The sequence below is a fragment of the Sus scrofa genome, chromosome X (assembly GCF_054392235.1).
Source record: "Sus scrofa isolate SSC_HxYL_T2T_F1_AM1 chromosome X, Sscrofa_HxYL_maternal_Yorkshire_Landrace_v2.0, whole genome shotgun sequence".
In the NCBI taxonomy this organism is placed as follows: domain Eukaryota; kingdom Metazoa; phylum Chordata; class Mammalia; order Artiodactyla; family Suidae; genus Sus; species Sus scrofa.
In genome coordinates, this window is record NC_139401.1 from 48,818,347 (window position 1) to 48,838,559 (window position 20,213).

The window sequence follows — 20,213 nt, forward strand, 5'->3', positions numbered from 1 at the left end:
AAAATATTTTTAAATGTCCAAAACCATAACATAGACTAACTAACCAGAATTTCTAGACATGGAGCCAGGGCATTAATATTGCTAAAGGCTACTTTCAAATGAGTTTACAAATGCAATTAAAGTTTAGAGACCATAGTATAAATAAGGTAACCTTTTTTTCCCTTGTGATAAGAAGTCTAGAAGTACACTTGGCATTAGTTTAGCTGTTCAAAGATGCCATAAGGATATCATAGCTCCTAGCCTCCACTCAACCATTTTCAGCAGGTTGACTCTGTGACCACATGCTTATCACAATATGGCTGCAACTGCTCCAGTCATCTCTATCACATCCAAAGTGCTATCTTTTTCTATAGAAGTCCCCAGTATATCCCCATACACATTATTGGCAAGAACTGGGCCACATGGCACCCTTCAGTGTAGGGGAGCCTGGGTAAACCACGACAAAGGAAAATGGGATAGCCATGATTGAACTGGAGAAATTCTGACTCCCTCTTTCCCCCGGGTTAGACATATTGCTTCTTTTTAAAAAATCAATTTTTCTTACCATAAGATATTGGTAGGAAAGGCTATTGGTTCGGCAATGAACAAATCCAATTAGAAGGAGAAGCAGAGCTTCTAGGGTCAAAAACACTATCAAGGGTAAGGACTAACTATGCACTGAAGGATATAAACCTACAAGGATGGAGTTGTATGCCATCTCCTGGCACTCTCATACCTCCTACCTTGTTCAGTTCTCACAATGATCCTATAAATAAGGTATTTGATCAGGCCACCTAAGATGGCTATTCTTTTGTTCTCTATACATCCCTTGGGTGACCTACTGCTTCACCTACACCCTACACATGACTGACCTTCCTTCTTAATCATAGAGTGTAATCAGTAAATGCCTACATGCTTGCTACAAGCCCCAGCTAGTGATTGTTCTAATCTTTAGATCAGAACATCTCCACTCTGATAACTTATCAAGGGGGCTGTGAGGGGGGAGATCCTCCACTGGTTTCCCTGGTAACCAGTGAGTCAACTTGATGTCAATTCCCCCTCTAAATGGTAACTTCCTCCTCCTCCCAGGAGCAAAGACCACTGCCATGTCCTGCCCACTGTCTGCTGCACACTGTAGGGTATCCCTCCAGGACCTTGCTTCAGACATTAAGATCCCCGACTCATTTTTTTAATTAATTAAAATATGGTTGATTAACAATGTTGTGTCAATTTCTTCAGAGCTCTTTCTTTAGTCTTGAGGCTGGGCAAGTATGGGCCTTGCTGGTCTGTGGAGTGCAGCCCAACAAGAGGTAACTGGCATTACTTCTATGTTACACATGAGGAACCAGAGATTCATAGAAGAGAGGTGAGGAGGCTTATTCAGGGTTCTGATCAGTGGCTTCACAGTGCATTACCTCTTTGCAGTGGGTCAAAGTCCCTTTTCTGGCTTACCAATATCACTGTCTAAAACATAAACAAGGGAAGTTCCCATCGTGGCCCAGCAGAAACGAATCTGACTAGCATCCAAGAGGACTGGGGTTCCATCCCTGCCTTGCTCAGTGGGTTGGGGACTCAGCACTGCCTTGGGCAGTGGTGTGGGTCTCAGGCGTGGCTCAGGTCCGGAGTTGCTGTGTGCTGTGGCAGCTACAGCTCAGATTTGACCCCCGAGCCTAGGAAGCTCCTTATGCCGCAGGTGCAGCCCTAAAAAGACAGAAAATTAAAAATAAATAAAACAAACAGGGGAAGAAAAAGAGGTCCACTATTTTCTCAGCACCGTGCTAGGTATAGTCCATGTCAGGAAGGGGACATATTTTGACTCTGGCTACTCCTTTGATAATGAGCTCTTCCAGAAAGGGTGGGGGCACTGGGGTGGTCCACAGTAAAACTTGTCCTTCATTGTAGTTGTTACGTTTGCACACTCAGGTCATAATTGTTATCTTGGTTCCCACTAACTCAGTCAGGCATTGGTAGATAATGTGAGACCTAACACTGATACCTGGGGATCTGTGAGGCTTGGTAATATCACATCCTCACATTGACTGCCATGCTGCCAATATTGCCGGGAGTTTAGACCTCTTCGTCCTACAGAATGAATATGATGTGACTTTGTGCCCTACGGGCACAGATCAGATTCTGCTGGGAAATCAACAGGACCTTTCTCGTGCCCCCAGCTTCCCTGTAGGCCTTGAATAGTGTGCCATCCATAGAGACAAACGTTATGGAATTATGTCCAATTTGGTCATTGCAACTTTTTACTCACTGCCAGAATTTGGGGAAGCCACCTCACACACATCCTGAATCACTATCCTTTTTTTTTTTTTTCTTTGTCTTTTTGCCATTTTCTTGGCCCGATCTCATAGCATATGGTAGTTCCCAGGCTAGGGGTCGAATCGGAGCTGTAGCCACCAGCCTACACCAGAGCCACAGCAACATGGGATCCAAGCCACGTCTGCAACCTACACCACAGCTCATGGCAACGCCAGATCCTTAACCCACTGAGCAAGGCCAGGGATCGAACCCACAATCTCATGGTTCCTAGTCGGATTCGTTAACCACTGAGCCACGACGGGAACTCCATGAATCACTATCCTTTAAGGTTAGATCCTCCTTACTTACATCTCCTTCCCTTCAAACCCTCGCTGTTCCCTTCTTAAATGTGCAAAATGTATGCTTGCAGCTCATTTATCCTTCCAGACCAGAGTTCTTTTGGGTTTGGCACGCATTGAAGAACATGGATACGGATGGGGTGTTCTGTCATTAGCACCACTCAGGAGCTCAGCCTTTAGGTGTTTTAAAAAATATATGTATTAATGTATTTTCTTTCCCTTATTCATTTATACCTTACCAAATTGGCAAAAGAAGCTAAAGCAGTTTGGGAAGTTAAATATGTCCTATGAGCACCAATGAAAGCAGGGTGCAAAAAGAAATACAAAGGTAGAAATCAAACATTAACCTCTAATCCAGGAACTGTCAGCTAAACCAGCAGAAGCCATCTGCGGTCTTTCTTGCTCGTTCACCATGTGACAATGTATTCTTCTGTACATTTATTGGTGTGGCAAAAGGTCACTGAGAGACCGTAGTAGAGCTCGGAAAAGCAGTCTCAGGAGGAGATAATCCATCTCAGTCTGTTAGAGACTAGAGAAAGCCTTTTACTCAGAGCCCCAAACGTGAGGAAAGACCTATAATCGGATACTTAGTTGATACATAGCATATCAGGTGATAGATACAGTGACATGACTGTATACAGCAGCCTGTGGACAAATCTTTTTTTTTCTTATCCTCTCAAGCTAAAACTGAGGGCAGGTCTCACTATGCTCTGCTTGGACTTATCTTCATTAGAGGGCTGAGAACTCTTTGAAAATTATGCATGTAAATTCTGATTGCTTAATTTTTTAAATTATAGTTGCTTTACAGTGTTGTGTCCATTTCTCCTGTACAGCTCAGTGACCTAGTAATATGATTGCTTAATATTAATCTGAGTAGAAAATAAGGGGCTCCGCTGAAAACTCTTTTGATTGCTATCTGAGTCTTATAGCTTAAACTTTTCACCTACTGATTTGTAAAAGAAACTATACAAATTTTTTTGCAGGGATAAATGAAGGAAAAGAGAATCCCCCCAGAATTTAGACAAATTTCCTCTAAAACAATCTGGCATTGTGGAGGGGAGGATAGTACTGTAAGGGAAGCTGACAGGCTGTAGTGTAAAATTGTAAAGTGTGCCCTCATGCACGTAAGCAAAGCATTTTTTTTTTCTTGTTTTGTTGTTTTCATATGTGGCATGTTCATACAGGAGGGTCTTTTTTCTCTTCCCTTTCCCTTGTTGATTTTGGTGATTGGTTGAACATGAACTAATACACAGGGTGTTTTGAAAAAGCCTCTCCCAAATTCTAAGGCAAGCCCACTTGCCTCACTCCTTGAAAAGAGTTGTGTACCTGGTGAGAAAGCTGGGATCAAATTTTCATTCACCCCAGTGGCCAACCATGAGCAGACAGTGTAACCGAAAACTAGGACAAATGAAAAGGTGCCAATGCCCTCAACAGAAAGTGTAGAAAGACCCATTTTGAACATAAACAACAGGCACCAGATCAATGTGAACATGTACAAATGCTCAGGGTTTGGGCAGAATTTTTGTGGTGGTTGAATAGTTCCTTTTTTTAATGGCCATGAAATGGTAACTAGTAGTTTTCCTGGTGCTAAACAGACCATTTGAACTAAAATGTGAGTTGAATATTTGTACTGCAAAATGTTCATAAGTAAACTTTAAAAAGAGCAGGTTCTTGCATTGTACTAAGTCAGAATCATGATATTGTAAAAAGAGTCTATTTTGAGAAAGGATTTATCTGTTGAAGACAGAAATCACTGTGGATATCCCGAGTACCAGAGGAAGATGCTCAAAACGAGCCCAAACTTTCCACTTTCTTTCCTTCATGGGTCTTGGCTAAAGTACAGAATAAGTTGACCCCCTTCCCTAAATCTCCTCAAACTTGTCCTATAATGACCAGAGGAATAAAAGGAAGACCCTCAGGAAAAAAGCTACCAATGTGTAGACACATATTGGGAAATCCTGACGTAAGAATTTCATGATGTATTTTCAGGATGCAGCCAGACTTGAAGAGTTTCTACATTGATCTTGCTTGCCAGGAATTTGAGATGTTCTTAGCCAGTTAAATTAGTCTGAATTAGAGGCAACAGGGGACTTCTGAAGGGACACTGTTTTGTATGCCCTGGGGAAACTAGTACTGTGTTGGTAAGTGGCCTGAATTTGCAGTATTGGAGAACACTACTAGACATTAAGGACTATAAAGAAAGGTATTCATGAAATTAGAAAAAAAATGTTACCACGAGTTAATATTTCCCTAAAGAGCCAGGTTCTGGTGTCTCCAACCACCAGGATGATCATTGAAATTAAAATTATTAGTTTCTAAAATCCACTCCCACATATTTATGTCCTGGTCTCTGAAAGTGGTTTTTTTTATACAGGTCAGAGCTCATGGTGGAGAAATTCCTATACAACTGGCTAATGAGAAAGACATTTAGGAGCCAGTTTTGGATGGGAAATCATCCAAATTGGATGGAGAAAAAGAGTTCTGTCCTGCCTTGTAGGTTTGGCCTACTTAGTGGGTCATATCCACACGAATCCTAATTGGTTAAGTTACTAAAATTGCAAAACAATGAGATTGATGCAGCATCAGAAATAATTTTTTTTTCTGAAGTGGCTGCTAGGGCAAAATTATTAGCAAACACTGGATTGGCCTGTATTTTGCACAAAATTCAGAGCACAGAGGGAAGGAACTCTAAAATAAAGCTGAAACTCTTGGCACTGACATTCTAATTATTAAAGGATTTGGTCCAAGACAACCTGAGGTACATTCCTGCGGGTTAGGTTAGCTGACATCGACAAAAAATAAAATCCTCTTTTCCCATGTGGGTGCCCTGAAGATATATGATTGATGATTCACAGAGCCATGTTATTGATGCCCTGACAAGACCAGTGGCTATCTCAGACAGGTTCAACATCCTGGAGGTACATGGGTACACAAAGGGACCACAGGAAAGGGTCCTGAGCGTTAGCCCAGGGTGTTCCGGTAGCAGTCTCCACCCTTGTCTAACCACCTCAAGAGTGTGAGGAACTGGCTCTGCCCACCACTGGGCAACGTTTACACTGGGCCACTCCCCACTTACCAAGACAGGAAGTTCTTCCAGCTGTTGACAGCTATGCAGGTTATATGGCTGCTCTCCTGGCAATAAACGCAGCCACCTCAGGATCCACAGTTGGTGTTTTCCTCAATGTATTCTTCAGAGACGAGTCCGGTATCTCTCACCTCAAGAGTGGGTTGTGATCTGATTGTAAAAATGATCTCCCACCTTTCACGAACCCCAAGCATGGAAGAACAGCAGCATGGGATGGTCTCCCCATTTCCAAGTTCAGGACCCTCACAAACCCTTGTCAGTGAATGACTTACTACTGCAAGCATTTATCTTCTCAATAGTCATGCCCCTTATTGTATCATGTCCCACATCACAGGTCTAGTGGTGAATAAAACAAAGGGGTGTGTTAAGATGATGGAGTGCAGATAAAAGTCTAGTCAACATATGGTCTGAATCCTCAGGTATATTTGAAATTTGGCCATGCTCAACATTGGGGGACCTGATACATGGCCTGAGCTTTTCTTTTTCCAATCACAAGTAGGGAAGCAGAAGAGCTCCTTTATTGAGTGGACTTGAACAGAGAAGACAAAGTTCATTGGGAAGAGCCCTAAAATTCTTTTTCAAAGTATTAAAAAATATAAAGTATCGAAATGAAAATTTTTCCTTTAACCCACCCCTGTGTATTGTTTGGAAATTCCCCACTTAAAACAGTTAGTGCAGGACGGGTTTTTTTTTTTTTTACAGCCCAAGGAATAAAATGTATTCAGTTACTTGAGAAAGTAAAAAAGCTAAGAAGTATGAGACAAATTTAAGAAAAATATATTCAAAAGCATTTCAAATACCAATACGAGTTTCAAATGGAGTATTTTATTCACATGTTAGTTGTCTTTTTAACATGTACACACACACTGAACAAACTCTGATTGGTCTGCGTGGAAGATGGGTTGTCTAGATCTCCTAAGGGAAAATGAAAAATTAAAAAATATATTAATTTTTCATTGTTATAGACAATTACATCCACATCACTTACAAAGCTATTACTGAGTCTGTCCAAGGAAGCAGAATGTCATAGGTGGAGGAAACCTGTGGGTAAATTCAACAGTGACATAACTTAGATCTCAACATGAGAAAGCTGACAAAACATGGATTTTTGCTGTGAAATTTTTCTTTGCAAAATATGGAGAAAAGTCTGTCAATGGGCAGTAAATAAGAGAAGGTGGTGGAACTTTCATAGTCAATGTTCACAGTATTGTGCAGGGGCATCAAGAAAACTGCTTAGTCCTTCTCTGGGACCAGTTTCAGAACTTTTCCAATCGCAATGGTCTTACCCTCATCTCTTAAAGTGAAACGACCCATCTGAGGAAAATCTTTGAAGGTCTCAAGGCAGATAGTTCCTGCTGTCCTTAAACGGGCAATGCACACTTGATCTTGTTTCACGAAGCGGGGCCGCGTCTTACTCTTTTCTCCTGATTTTTTGTCTACCAAGGAGATTAAGGCTGTTATCTCAACTTCCTCAATACAAGTATGAATGTGCAGCACCGCATTATAACCTGGACAGATGATGGACTTGTGCTCAATAATCACTATCTGAACATCGAATGTGCGCCCAGAATGGCAAAGATTATTAGGATCACAGAGTATGAATCCTGGAAGAATCTCTTCTTCTTCAATTCCCTTCAGTCTGATTTTAAGATTTTCACCTGGGGCTACATAATCAGTTTCAGCATCATCAGAGAGTATTCCAAGAACTTCCACATTGTGCTTGTTTGGCATCATCACAAGCTGCTGGCCTTTAAAAATGGATCCTGATTCCAGCTTTCCCAGTACCACAGTGCCCATATCCTTGTACTTATCCACAATTGGCAGTCTAATTGGTCCATCAATGGATCTGTTGAAGTTTGGCATATTATCCAAATAAGGAATGAATGGCAATCCAGTGTACCAAGGGCAGAAATCTGACTGCTCTTTAATATTTGCCCCGGTCAGCCCTGAGCAGGGCATAAAGTGAATGTCCTTTTTGGGACTGAAGCCGACTTTTTTCAAAAAGGGCACTAGCTTTTCTTTACATTCTTCATATCTCTCGCTGCTCCAATTTACTGTGGGATCATCCATCTTATTAATAAGCACTATTAAATACTTCACCCCTGCTGTTTTTGCCAACATTGCATGTTCTCTCGTCTGTCCACCTTTTTCAAATCCGGTTTCAAACTCTCCTTTCCTGGCAGAGATGACCAGTACAGCCAAATCAGCTTGAGAAGCACCACCGATCATATTTGGGACAAAACTCTTGTGGCCAGGGGCATCTAAAATTGTGAAATGTTTCTTTTCGGTTTCAAAATAGGCACGACCCACTTCTACTGTTTTACCCTTGTCTCGTTCTTCCTGATTGGTATCTAAGGCCCAGGACAAATACCAAGTTTCTCTGTTTTTTTCCTTAGCTTCTCTTTCATATTTCTCAAGTGTCCTTTTGTCAACCATTCCTGTCAAAAACATTATCTGGCCTCCAATGGTTGACTTTCCGGCATCTACATGCCCAATGAAGACCACATTTACGTGTTCTTTTTTAGGAGCACCTGAGGGTACGACCAGCGATTTAGATTTTCTGATTTCCTCTTTCTCCATCATTTCCTGGCCACTTTCTTCTGGGGGCCCCGAATCTCCCAAGGAACTACCCCCCGGCTCAGCTTCACTTACTTCTTTATTGTGCTCCCATGACTCTTCTAAGACCATCTCCACCTCTCCATTTTCTACAACAGGTTCCGAAAGTTCCATGGTAACGGCTGCATTGGAACCTTCACGCAACACTAACTGTTCCTCTTTGGAATGTTCCACAGGTGCCCCCCGTCCCAGCCTTTTACCTTGAGGGTCGCCCGCGCCGGGGCAGGTTTCGTCGATGCCGGTGGCGTCGGCCGGGGGGGTCTGCGGCTGGCCGGGGCCGCGCAGAAAGGACGGCACGAACTCCGCGGCGTGGACGTTAGGCACGAAGGGTTTGGCGTTGACGTTGAGCTGACGGCTGAAGGCCGAGCTGAGGGGCTCACGCTGGGCCTCGGCCGCCGCCGCCGCCGCCGCCAACGGGGAGCCTGGATCCCCGCTCGGGGCCAAACCCGGTGCTTCCATGTCCACCTGGTCCCAGCAGTCGGGAGCCGAGTCGCTGCTGCTGCTGCCCAGATCCATGGTCCTCAGCCCTGATGGGTGCGGAGAGGGAGCGGGATCAACGGGCCAGAAGGAGCGGGCAGGTGCCGCTGGGGGTGAGGCAGCAAGAGCGGAGGGCTCGGGGGGGAGCGTCACGAACCTTAGCAGCGCGGAGGCAGCCGGGTCCCAACGCTGCATTCGCAACTGCGGCGGTGGCAGCAGATATGGCGGCGCAGCCTCTCCCGTTGTGTGTGAGCGGATCTCCTCCCCCAAACCCCGACCACTTCCGACTCCTCCACCGCCGACCCGGCGCCGGGCGGGGATTGACCCCTCGCTGCCATCCGTACGCTCGGCCTCCTGCATTCTTAGGCCTGGCTCCAGTCCAAATGTCTCTCGCGCTCTCTCTCTCTAATCTCTTTTTTTTAACGAAAATTCCCATTCATTTTTGTTCACGCGCTCCGGGAGAGCGATTTGAGCACGGTTTAATGATTAAACCCAGACAGGCACACCTGATTTCCAATTCTACTCCTAGGTTCAAGTGAAAATGAAAATTCCTATTGACCAGATGGAGGTAGGACGTAGGTTAAAGGTTTACCCAGGAACCCAGCAACCAAAGGAAGAAATTAGTGATTAGGGAGGCACCCTTGAAATACAGGAAGATGTAGCTGAACCTTGCAAAGGCAACTTTAGATCACTCATGAATTTAAAACCCAGGGGCCTTGGATTTTCCCTTTTCCCATGGGCGCGCCCCCCCCCCCCCCCCAGGCCTGTAACTTTTGCTGATGGTTTCTAAGGTGTACGGATGAGGCTATAACCTCTTTTCATAGTTAGGCATTCTGGCTGTATGCACCGGTGGAATTCCCAACTAGACCCTTGTCCAGTAAAGCTGTGCAACCTACAGCATCGGTGCAGGTGCCTGGACAACAGCTGGCCTGTGATGTGGAGATGGATCACATAGACAGGCACAGGACTCAGATCACATGTATTTCCTAACCGACTGTGTTCTGGTGTGCCTGTCCTCACCAACCCTGCCCCAGAGTACACCCTAGGTCCACAGGCTTTCTTTCCTTCCTCATTCTGGGAGGTCTGGAACCTTATGCACTGCTATACTGGGTTTGCTCTAAGAAAGGATCACTGTCATGTTGGAACCTTCCTCAGTGGTAATGACAGAGGTATGGCTATCAGTCTAATTAAGCCAATCAATACCTCTGAGATGGACAAAGTCCATAAGACCCTAAGCAATAGAATCTCACTCTTACAGTTTGTAACATTTGAGCCAAAGCCTAGAAGAGCTAGTTTATAAATTATCTGTAGATCAAACTGAAATAGAAAAATGCAGTTTGCTAGTACAAGATGAACTCATAGAGTTAGATACTAAATAAATACAACAAGAAGCCAAAATACACAAATTAGTAACTGATTTTTAACTTAAGAATCTTATTCTCCAGATTTTAGGGATAGGAAAAAAGTGTCTTATGTCTAACACACTATGGTCCTTAATGGTTTCAGTCTGGCTGCCGCTCTTTTACTAGTTCTATGCCATTCCCAAGCCATTGGATTTCAAACCCCTTCATTCCTTTTGCCTCAGGTGATGGCTTAATTATTTGCTGTAACATAAAGATAGTGTGCACACCTATTCTCAATTAATAGGAAGAATTGAGAAGGTGAATGTTTGGAGTCCCTTGGACAACACTCCCCAGTGTACTGGAGTCTTTCTTGGGCATTCTGTGAACCTCAGATAGACTTACTGAAGTATCTCTGGGAGAACTTGTCAAGGTTTAGGCAGTTGTGTTCACATAAAGTTAGTAATAGCAAGGAAGCAGGACAGACCAGCCATATTTCCTTTACCTATGTCATTTGCATTGATCACGAGAATATTAGCATGACTGCTACTTTGTAATATCTCTGTTAGAGAACAGGGAATGCTTCACTGTAAGAACCTTAAAGGAGAAATGAGAAATGGTGACTAGATGTCTTCACAAGCCATTGTCTTTGGGACTCAAGGGGAGGCGGATACACCCAAGAGAGAAACACTGACCTGGCTATATACACAGAGACTAACCTTGGTCAAAACGCTTTGGGTTGTGTGATGGGCTATTGTCTCCAGTTTATCGGCCTAGAATGCTGAAAGAATTCATCAATAAATGGGAGAATTCCCCTCATCAAAGGCTTTTTTTTTAAAAAAGATGGAGGGTTTTTTTTGTGGTCAGAAGGTGGAGGATCAGGTATTGTCACTGAAGCATTCTGTCAGCATGCCACAGGCACAGGCAAAATAAAATGAGATAAAATAATAAAGGAAATTCAAAAGAAAAGAAAAATAAAATAGCGGCAATATCTGGTTACAGCTTAATTCAATCATTTCCCCTTAAATATTTTTATTATAAAATATAGCACAAATACAGAAAACTGCATAAACAAAATTACACCTTACTGACATAGAAGGAACACATGCTTGTAACCACCACCCAAATCAATAATTAGAACTTTGCCAGCCAATCCAGAAGGTGTCTCTGCACCCTGTCTAATCACAACCCACTCTCTCCACCCTTAAATGTAACTACTACCCTGGTAATCACCTTCATGATTTTCTGTACAGTTTTATCACACAAATGTATTTCCAAACACTACAGATCAATTTTGCCTAGCTGTTTTTGATACTGCTTTTGAATTTCTCTTAATCCACAGGTTCCCAAACCTATCTTCCATTTTTTATGTCATTTATTCATTGAAGAAGGTGAATGATGTGACTTACAGAGTTTTCTCCGTTCTTGACTTAGCTGATTGTATCCCTATGGTATAGTTTAGAATGTTCATTTTTTCTTCTATTTCCTGTATATCAAATAATTGGATCTGTGAGACTGACCAGTTATAGACGAATTTTTTTTTTAGCAAGAATACTTCAAGGGGGATTTTGAGTATTGTCATAAAGAGGCACAGAATGTCAGGTTGTAGAAGTTAATGATGTACGGTTAGCAGAAGTTAATGATGACTGTGTAGGAACATAACATTAAGGGTTGCAAAATTGTGATATTGTACTTCTGTCCTTCTTCCTTTCTTTATTAATTGGGATACATCTTTAAAAGGTTCCTTTCATTGACAGTTTTGTTACTTTGAGGTAAAAATTGTAAAGGAAAGACAGGGAAGTGCTTGATTATTTCTCTTTATTTGAATGTTTTCAAAATAATGCTTTGGTTGCCTATAATCCTTCACAGATGACAAATAAGGATATTGCAAAAAATAATTACGAATTATTGGATTTCCATATATTTGATGTGTTTTAAATGATTTTTCTTACTACACTTATTGAATTTAAGATGATCCATTATTGGCTAGTGGAAGCCTCTCCAAGTTGGATTCTGAGTGGTTTTGAAACCATGCTAGTAGTCCTTGATGGTTTATTATCTGGTAAGACAAAATGTACTAGACCTATTTTATACATTTCTGCTAAAACATAAATGCTGGTTTTCAATGATAAAATTAGAAAATAAAATAATTACTCATTTGACTTATCCCACCTACACACACAGTAATTTCAGTACTGCCACCACCAATATGATTAGAGAAAACAGATGTTTTTCCTTAAGATCTCCATATTTTCTACCAGCATGTCATAGTTGAACTATATTTATCTGCTAATAACTCACTTTTGTTAAGTACTTCCTAGGTGCAGGTCATATTTCAATTACTTTGTATGTTTTCTCATTTTATTTTCCCGACCATTTGGTGAAGAAGCTAATCTTATCACTCTTTTCTTTTCAGAAAAGAAGTGGATGTTTAGAGAAGCGGAGTGAATTATCCAAGGTCACATAACTAAGTAGTGGGCTTTGTGTTCAAACACAGACAGTACAATTCTAAAGCCATACTGGCTTATAGCATCTATTATATACTGAGAAAGGAATCAGGAGAGTTGCCAGGTTTAAATCATAGGGTAAAGTCTTATATTATCTGGAAAGAATAGAAATATGGGTGAATTTTAGAAAGAAAAGATAATTCAGTGGATTTTTTTAAAGGCTCAACTGCTGTGTGTGTGTGTGTGTGTGTGTGTGGACACACACACACACACATATGTATACACACACACACATATATATAAATTTTTTGGGCCATGCCCATGGCACAGGGAAGTTCCAGGGCCAGTGATTAAACTGGCACCACTGCAGTGACAACACCGTATCCTTAACACACTGTGCCACCAGGGACTTCCTCAGTGGAATTCCTTTCTGAGGATTTATGTTTTCTCCTGCGATGGGAGATTGTGAGAAAGAGGATTCAAATAAAAAAATGAGGAATGGGAAAAGATTTAGAATAGACTTTTGGGGTGTGGGAAGGTGGCTGATTTGGGAATGTAAAATTATTTTCTTAAGAATTCCAATTAAACAAAAGTAGTTTATATTGGAAAGCGTAATAATCCCAGTTTTTGATATTCCCTTTTCCCTCAGCATACACCTAGTATCATTAGGCAGCCTAGAGCATAAGCAGAGTTTTAAGTTTCATCCAGGTTTTAGGAATAGTAGTACCAAATGGGCCAGAAAGAGAAGAGGAAGATATCAAGGATTAGAGAACACAGGATTAAAAACACTGTGTTGGATGCCTTACATTGGTCCTCTCAGAGTATCTTCCAGTTAAATATGCCCCTCTAGACTGAAGAGGCTGGAAAACTTAATTCTCCATTTTCTAGAGGTTTTGCTAGTAGGGTTCCAGATGCATTTTCCCTTCTGTCAATCCGATGCACACTGATCAGACTTATTTTAGAGCCAATTTAAGTGTAGAGAGATGTGGAGTAAAGCAGACATGATCTGGAGTTGTGAGAGTAGCTGGGAAAGTATCTTCCCCAAGTAAACAATTCCTGTAGAATTTCCTGCTTCCGGGAAAGTAAATAAGACACCTTATGCTGAAGTCAACATTTGCATTGGAAGCATCCTGATTTCCCCACTCAGCTGTGACAGCAGTAGCAGTTCCCCTTGGGGACCAATTCTCCTGAATGACTATGATAATCATTTTGAAAGATCATGAATAGATTTGTATCTTCAGGCTCTAGGAAGACAGTATTTATATACCTCCGACTCCCCAAATTAAGCCCTGTGCTAATTAACATAGAATACTTTCTGCTAACAGCAACCAATGACTAGTACAAGTACCAAAAGTCTAGGGTTCAAATTCAGGGCACATCATTTCTATTTCCTCTGTTTAATATCCTTAACCACTCTGTGCCTCAGTTTCCTTATCCGAAAAGTGGAGATAAATCCATATGTGCACGTACATTGTGGGGTACGGGGTGCAAAGATATAACTCGGGTATAAACAGCCACAGAGGCTGGAATTTTAAAATACTTCAGCAGATTCATAATTACTAAAACAATACCAATATGATAGTGAGACAGCACCCTGAAATGCCTGATAGCCAAGCCTGTGAGTATCCACAAAAAAAAAAAAAAAAAAAATGCAATTTTAAGGTCAAATGGGGAAAATGTATCTTCATTCTAAGGTAGTCCCTAATGCAGGCAGTGTCCACACCACACTTAGGGAAGTTACTCATCCAATGTATCAAAACTAAATGAGGATAAAATTACAAAACTAAAACTGAAACTAGGAGTTCCCATCGTGGCGCAGCGGAAATGAATCTGACTAGAAATGAATTTGACTAGGAATCATGAGGTTTCGGGTTCGATCCTTGGCCTTGCTCTGTGGGTTAAAGATCCGGCATTGCCTTGAGATATGGTGTAGGTTGCAGATGCGGCTCTGATCCTGCGTTGCTGTGGCTGTGGTGTAGCTGTAGCTCCGATTAGACCCCTAGCCTGGGAACCTCTATATGCCTTGGGCGAGGACCTTAAAAGCAAAAATAAATAAATTTTAAAAAATATATTTAAAACAACCCTGAAACTAAAATCCTGTTGTTTTCAGACTAATTCAAACACAATAAATATGGGGGATATGAAGAACTTTGAAAACTAGGATTATTTTTATTAGTCGTTCAGCCTTGTTCCTTTCCCACTAGTACACACAACTGCTACAATAACATTTAGTGAAGTATACAAATGAGCTGATAATCATCTGAGATGATGGAGATATTAGCTAAAGTTACAGTGGCATTGATGTTGCAATACATAAATGTATCAAATCAACACATTGTCTGACAAATATATACAATGTTACAGGTCAATTATATCTCAATCAAAAATTAAAAATAAAATTTGGTGAAGCACACTCAGCTACAACTGAACAAACTGATAACTGAGTGCTAGAGGATCCCACCCAAAAGGTATCTTATGTGGGGATTAAAAGTTGGGAAACTATCTTTCTACATTAACATAATAGTCCATCAATGCCAGCATAAATCCTAGCAGTCCTCTGTAAAGATTACGTTGATCTCTCAGAGAAATGAGATAAATTCAAGGGGTTGGCTAATTCCCCAACATTTAACCCAACAATGTTCATTAATTCAAGCTATATTCAAGTAATCATGGGTACAACGTTTTCGACATCCCAGGTTCTCTATGCTCCATGATGGTCTGGCCATCTCTATGGAGCTCATTTCACAAGGACACAGGACGCAGGACCCCAGGTTAGAAACCGGAAGATTGACGTTTGGAGAGAAGGAGGCTGGTCACCAAAGGGTCTTTGATGTGACCTAGGCCCGAACACTCGGCCCCCCAACTGCATGACCATGACTGGGGAAAGCACTGAGAGCAAGAAGCTGAGGAGAGACATTTTTGGAGGTGCCCTGATAACCGACTTCCATAGGAGAGCTGGGGCAATGAGAGCATGGAGATAGAAGTGTCAGGGAAGGAGGAAATCGGAGCCAGGCGAGCCTTCGGAGAGTAGAGCAAGGGCAGATGATGGCACCGCGGCGCACAGAGGAAAGAGCGTGAGCAAGTATGAATGGTGGGGTGGGGCAATGAGTTTTGTAAGCCGAAAGACCATCAAATCCCTGAGCCTCGCTGAGTCACTCCTTCCCCAAGTAGAGCCGAAAGATCCGGTGAAGGAGAGGAAGTCTTCGTTCTTCTGTCTCCAAATGTACGTGGAAAACAAGTACGTGAATGACACCCCAAACAGCAAAGGGGTAAAGCCGGGTTCAAACATCTGGTGGAGGGACAGGCACAGTCATATAAGGTTGTAACAAAACAGGAAAGCAGGATGATGTCACTACACTTTGTTCAGGTTGTTGACGTACTCCCAGCCCACATCGACTGAGCGCCTGCTTTGCCCTTGCACCTGCGTGGGCAGACTCGGCTTATGAGGCTGTGTCACACAGGGACAAATCAAGTGCCAATAAGAAGAATAAGTAAAACGGATTTAAACACATCAACTGTGATTACATATTGGGTTCCTCGTGGCCCGAAAGAAACAAAGACCTCATGGTCACCATGACTGCATGCGAGGGAATAGATGCCCTCTTTTGAAACTGGTTAAGCCGAGGCAAATGAGGAAGAACCAACTGTCCTGTGTGTGGCGTGTCAACGATAACACTGGTTACCACATCGTGGATGAGGGGAGATGCTTCTCAGAGAAAAATGCCATCTAATAAACGAAGAAGGGTAGAGAGAATGCAAATCCCTCCGTGTTGAGCCTCAGATGACTCAAGCGCTCCAGGCCCTGAGCCCCAGCGTCTGCTCGCTTTACAAAAAGGGGGCAAAGTGGAGAGTGCGCCCCTCCTGATGGGACTAAAGCAACACTGCCTCTGAGACAGTCTTGCCAAATTATGAAGACTGAATCACAAGACGGCTAGATCTAAATCCCAGTTTGCAGGAAAGGCTGGGACAGAGGAGTGTGTTAAATGAGGCCAATGAAATGAAATCAGCAGGATTCTGCATGGGGATGACTCTGTAGAACAGAGGCCTCATTTCTCAAGAGCGAGAGAAGGAGTAAGAGAGGGGGAATGTCACCCAGAATTAGCAGGCATATTGAAAAACTGCTTTGAGTAAGACTGAACAGGATCTGGCGTTGAAGCAAACAAAGTGAAAACTTGAGATTTATGAGAAATTAAGGGAAACCTTGCCTGTGGAAGAATACAGGAGATCCTAAGTGATTATGAACTGTGGTTTAGGCATGACGATGGCAGGTATTGTATCACTAAAGTCATTTCTTTTCATTTGTTTGTTTGTTTTTTGTTGGTTGGTTTTTTTTTTTTTTTTCTTCTTTGCTTCTTAGGGCCACACCCACGGCATATGGAGGTTCCCAGGCTAGGGGTCCAATCAGAGCTACAGCTGCCCACCTACACCACAGCCACAGCAACCCAGGATCCCTAGGATCCAAGCTGCATCTGTGGCCTACACCACAGCTCAGGGCAACGCCAGATCCTTAACCCACTGAGCGAGGCCAGGGATCAAAGCCGGCAACCTCATGGTTCCTAGGTGGATTCGATTCTGCTGGGCCACGACGGGAACTCCCTAAAGTCGTGTTTTGAAGGATTCTTTTTTGTAGCGAGCTACGTTCTGCAATATGCATGGATTAACTGGTCAAATATTTGGGATTAGCCTGAAGAAAATGTGGAGAAGTAAGGAAAGTCATAGGCTTGCAAGAAATAAGATGGACCAAGGGGTCGTGACAGTCGAAGTCGGGTGGGATTTACGTGTGGGAGTTCTTTACAGCAGTTAACTTGTCATCCATAGGTTTGACAGCACTTATAACAGCATGTTTCTTAAAACATCCAAAGCCGCAAAATAGACTAGTGACATCAGAATTTCTGGGCAGAGGGCCAGTATTAGACTTTGTAAAACTTAACTTCAGATGAGTTTCAGGTGAAAGTTTAGAACCAAAGGTAAAATAAATAGGGCCTTGAGTTTTAGGGGGTTTTTATGTTTGTTTTTTTCGGGGGTGGGGGGCGGGAGAGAAGAAGTCTGGAAGCTCCCCTTCTGTGATTCAGCTGCTCCAGGATGCCACAGGTCCATCCTCCTGCTGCACTGTTTTCCACATGTGAGGATGTCTACCTCATGTTGACACACAGGCATCTCGGCAAGAGCTCCAGGCTTCTCTGTTGCATTCCACATACCGTCATCGTCTTGTCCTGCTTCTGTCCTTCCCATTAAAAAATGGCATACACCACAGAACTCCCCAACACATTCCCCACACAACTCATTGGGCAGGACAGGGTCCTAGAGCCATCTTTAGCTTCAGAGGAGGCTGGCAAAATCATCACCTGGCCGAGGGAAATGGGGTAGCCAGGATTGCCTTGGAGAATTCCAAGTCCCACCCGGGGACTGAACGTAAAACTTCTTTGAACGAAACCAGTTTTTCCTACCATAGGGCTCTTGGGTCAGAAAGCAGCACATCCAGCGAGAAGGAGAAGCAGAGCTGCTAGGGTCAGAAACAAGTCCGGGGTGAGGACTGCAAGCGCACAGAAGGGATGTAACTCAGCCTGGAGTCGCCTACTCCATCCAAGCACTTTCACACCTGCTATCTTGTTCAGGCCTCACAACAATCCTAGAAACCAGGTAACTGGCATTATCTCCATGTCCTGCATGAGGGACCAGAGACTCAGAGAGGAGGGGGGCGTGTGCAGGTGGGGTTCTGCTTCGTGGCTCTACAGCACGTTACCCTGCCCATCTGCCAGGGGGTATAACAGCCACCTCCCTGGCTTGCCAAAATCAGCACATGGGAAATATGAACAGGGCAAGGGAAAGCAATCTGCTGTGTGCTCCGCACTCTGCTAGGCATATTCCAGTTCATGGAGGGGGCCTCTTTTGATTCTGGCTCTCCTCTGTAAGTAGAGGATGCTTGCAGTGTTAGGGCTCCCAGAGCAGCTCAGAACGGATCCTGCCCCACAGTAGCCATTCAGCACACACCAGGTCACACAGGAAAGCTGGAATCCCAGGAACGCAGTTATGTGCTGCTAGAGGAGTGCAGGGCCTGACTCAGGAGGCGTGAAGCTGAATGGCTGGACCATAGGCACAGGTGCTGCTCCACTGATCACATGGCCAGCAGGTCTGGTCGCCTGTGCACAGGGAAGGAGCCTGATGCCCATTTGTCCCCTGAGCACCTGCAGAGCCCAGCTCAGGCCCTGCCAGAACATCAAGGATAGTTCCTAGAAAGCCCTTCTCCTGCCCCAGAGCTCCATCTCATGCTCCATCTCACGGAGGCAAATAGCTGTTCTTTATTGTGTCCACTTGGCTCCCCTGCCACATTGGACCCAATGCCAGAATTCTGTGACCCACTTCTCCACTGTCCTTAATCTCCATGCTTGAAGACTTGGGTCTCATAAGAGAGAGAGACCTGCCAAGTGAACCCTCTCTGTCCGCTTGTTATGCAGATGCACCTGGCTCAGCACCACTTGGGGACTGAAGAGTTCTTGCTCTGTGAGTCTGTTCAGAGGCACCTGGGAAGAAGGGGGCTTTCCTGTCACTATGGCAACCATTCAGGAGCTAGTCTTTGGATGTTTTAAAGGAATATCACTCAATCGTAATCAATTTTTCCTATTTCATGAGAACATCCATTGAGACTTCATAATACTGCAGACTCACCCGTCGACATGTGACCTCTCCTCCCTCCTCTGACAATCTATTCTAAATATACCGAAACCCCGCCCGCCCCTCCCTGGCAATGGAGACACTGCATTTCCCGAGCAGCATTTCTGCTCACAGTGGAGGCTGAAGGGAAGAGTGAGGAAAGAGAACAGTCAGTAGGGTTCCTTTCTATAGTAAGTGTATAATATCCTATTGAATGTTCCATGCTTGCCTCTTCGCTATAAAATTCATTTTACAGCAGGTGATGCCAAGGTGTCAGAGACTGAAATGAGAAAGGAGAAGTAGTGGAGTAGCTGGGTGCTATTGCTGTCAATCATCTTGTGTGTTTGACAGAAATGGGTGACTTGGAGTGAGAGAAGGGGAGCACAGGTTCTGTTCATAGAGGTTGAACCTGGGGGGAAAAAAAATTCCCCTTTTTTCCATCTTCCCCTCCTGAGATGTCTGAGCTGCTTTGGTGAGGGTTGCAAGGCAGTGTACAATTGCTATCACCTCATTTCTTTATGTTTTTATTATTTATTTATTTATCTATTTATTTATCTATCTATCTATCTTTGGCTGTGGCATGCAGCAGGCTGACCTGGGATCTCAGTCCCATAGCAGGGATTAAACCAACTCCAAAGCAGTGAATGCATTGAATCCTAACCCCTAAAGCACCAGGGAACCTCCATCTTCGCTGCTCTTGAAGGAATCCATCCAGCAACGAAAGAACCTTCACTTCACCACTGGAGCTCTGATGTTTAACTAGAAGCAAATGTCTTCTCTGTCTCTTGTGGGGAGGGGTTGCCTGTAGAATGATGTGCTCTCTCCCAGGGGGCTTTAGGATTCAGCAAATTGCCTGAGGGGAAGAAGCAGCACAAGGCTCTTCTTGGATGCCCCTCAGGGAGCTTCCCTGCTCTCCAGAGTCTTCTACCCCGAGGTCAGGGACACAGAAGAAGTTCTCTGATGCCTGCAAGCAGACGTGTTTTCCTTTTCTCCAGATTTGTTATTTTTCTCT

The 20,213-nt window shown here is 43.5% G+C and overlaps 1 protein-coding gene across 2 annotated transcripts; it reads right to left on the reverse strand.

Annotated features, from left to right (window-relative positions):
* Positions 1 to 6,475: 6,475 nt before the first annotated feature.
* Positions 6,476 to 9,027, reverse strand: GSPT2 (G1 to S phase transition 2). 2 transcript variants are annotated; one of them, XM_013986143.3, is made up of 2 exons: positions 8,921 to 9,027; positions 6,476 to 8,813 (listed from the first exon to the last, which is right to left on the reverse strand). In XM_013986143.3, the coding sequence occupies exon 2, from the start codon at positions 8,800 to 8,802 to the stop codon at positions 6,904 to 6,906; it is 1,899 nt and encodes a 632-aa protein (XP_013841597.1). In that variant the 5' UTR covers positions 8,803 to 8,813; positions 8,921 to 9,027; the 3' UTR covers positions 6,476 to 6,903. The 2 variants fall into 2 exon arrangements, with proteins under 2 accessions (XP_013841597.1, XP_003135149.3); XM_003135101.5 differs by having other exon boundaries at positions 6,476 to 9,027.
* Positions 9,028 to 20,213: the final 11,186 nt, after the last annotated feature.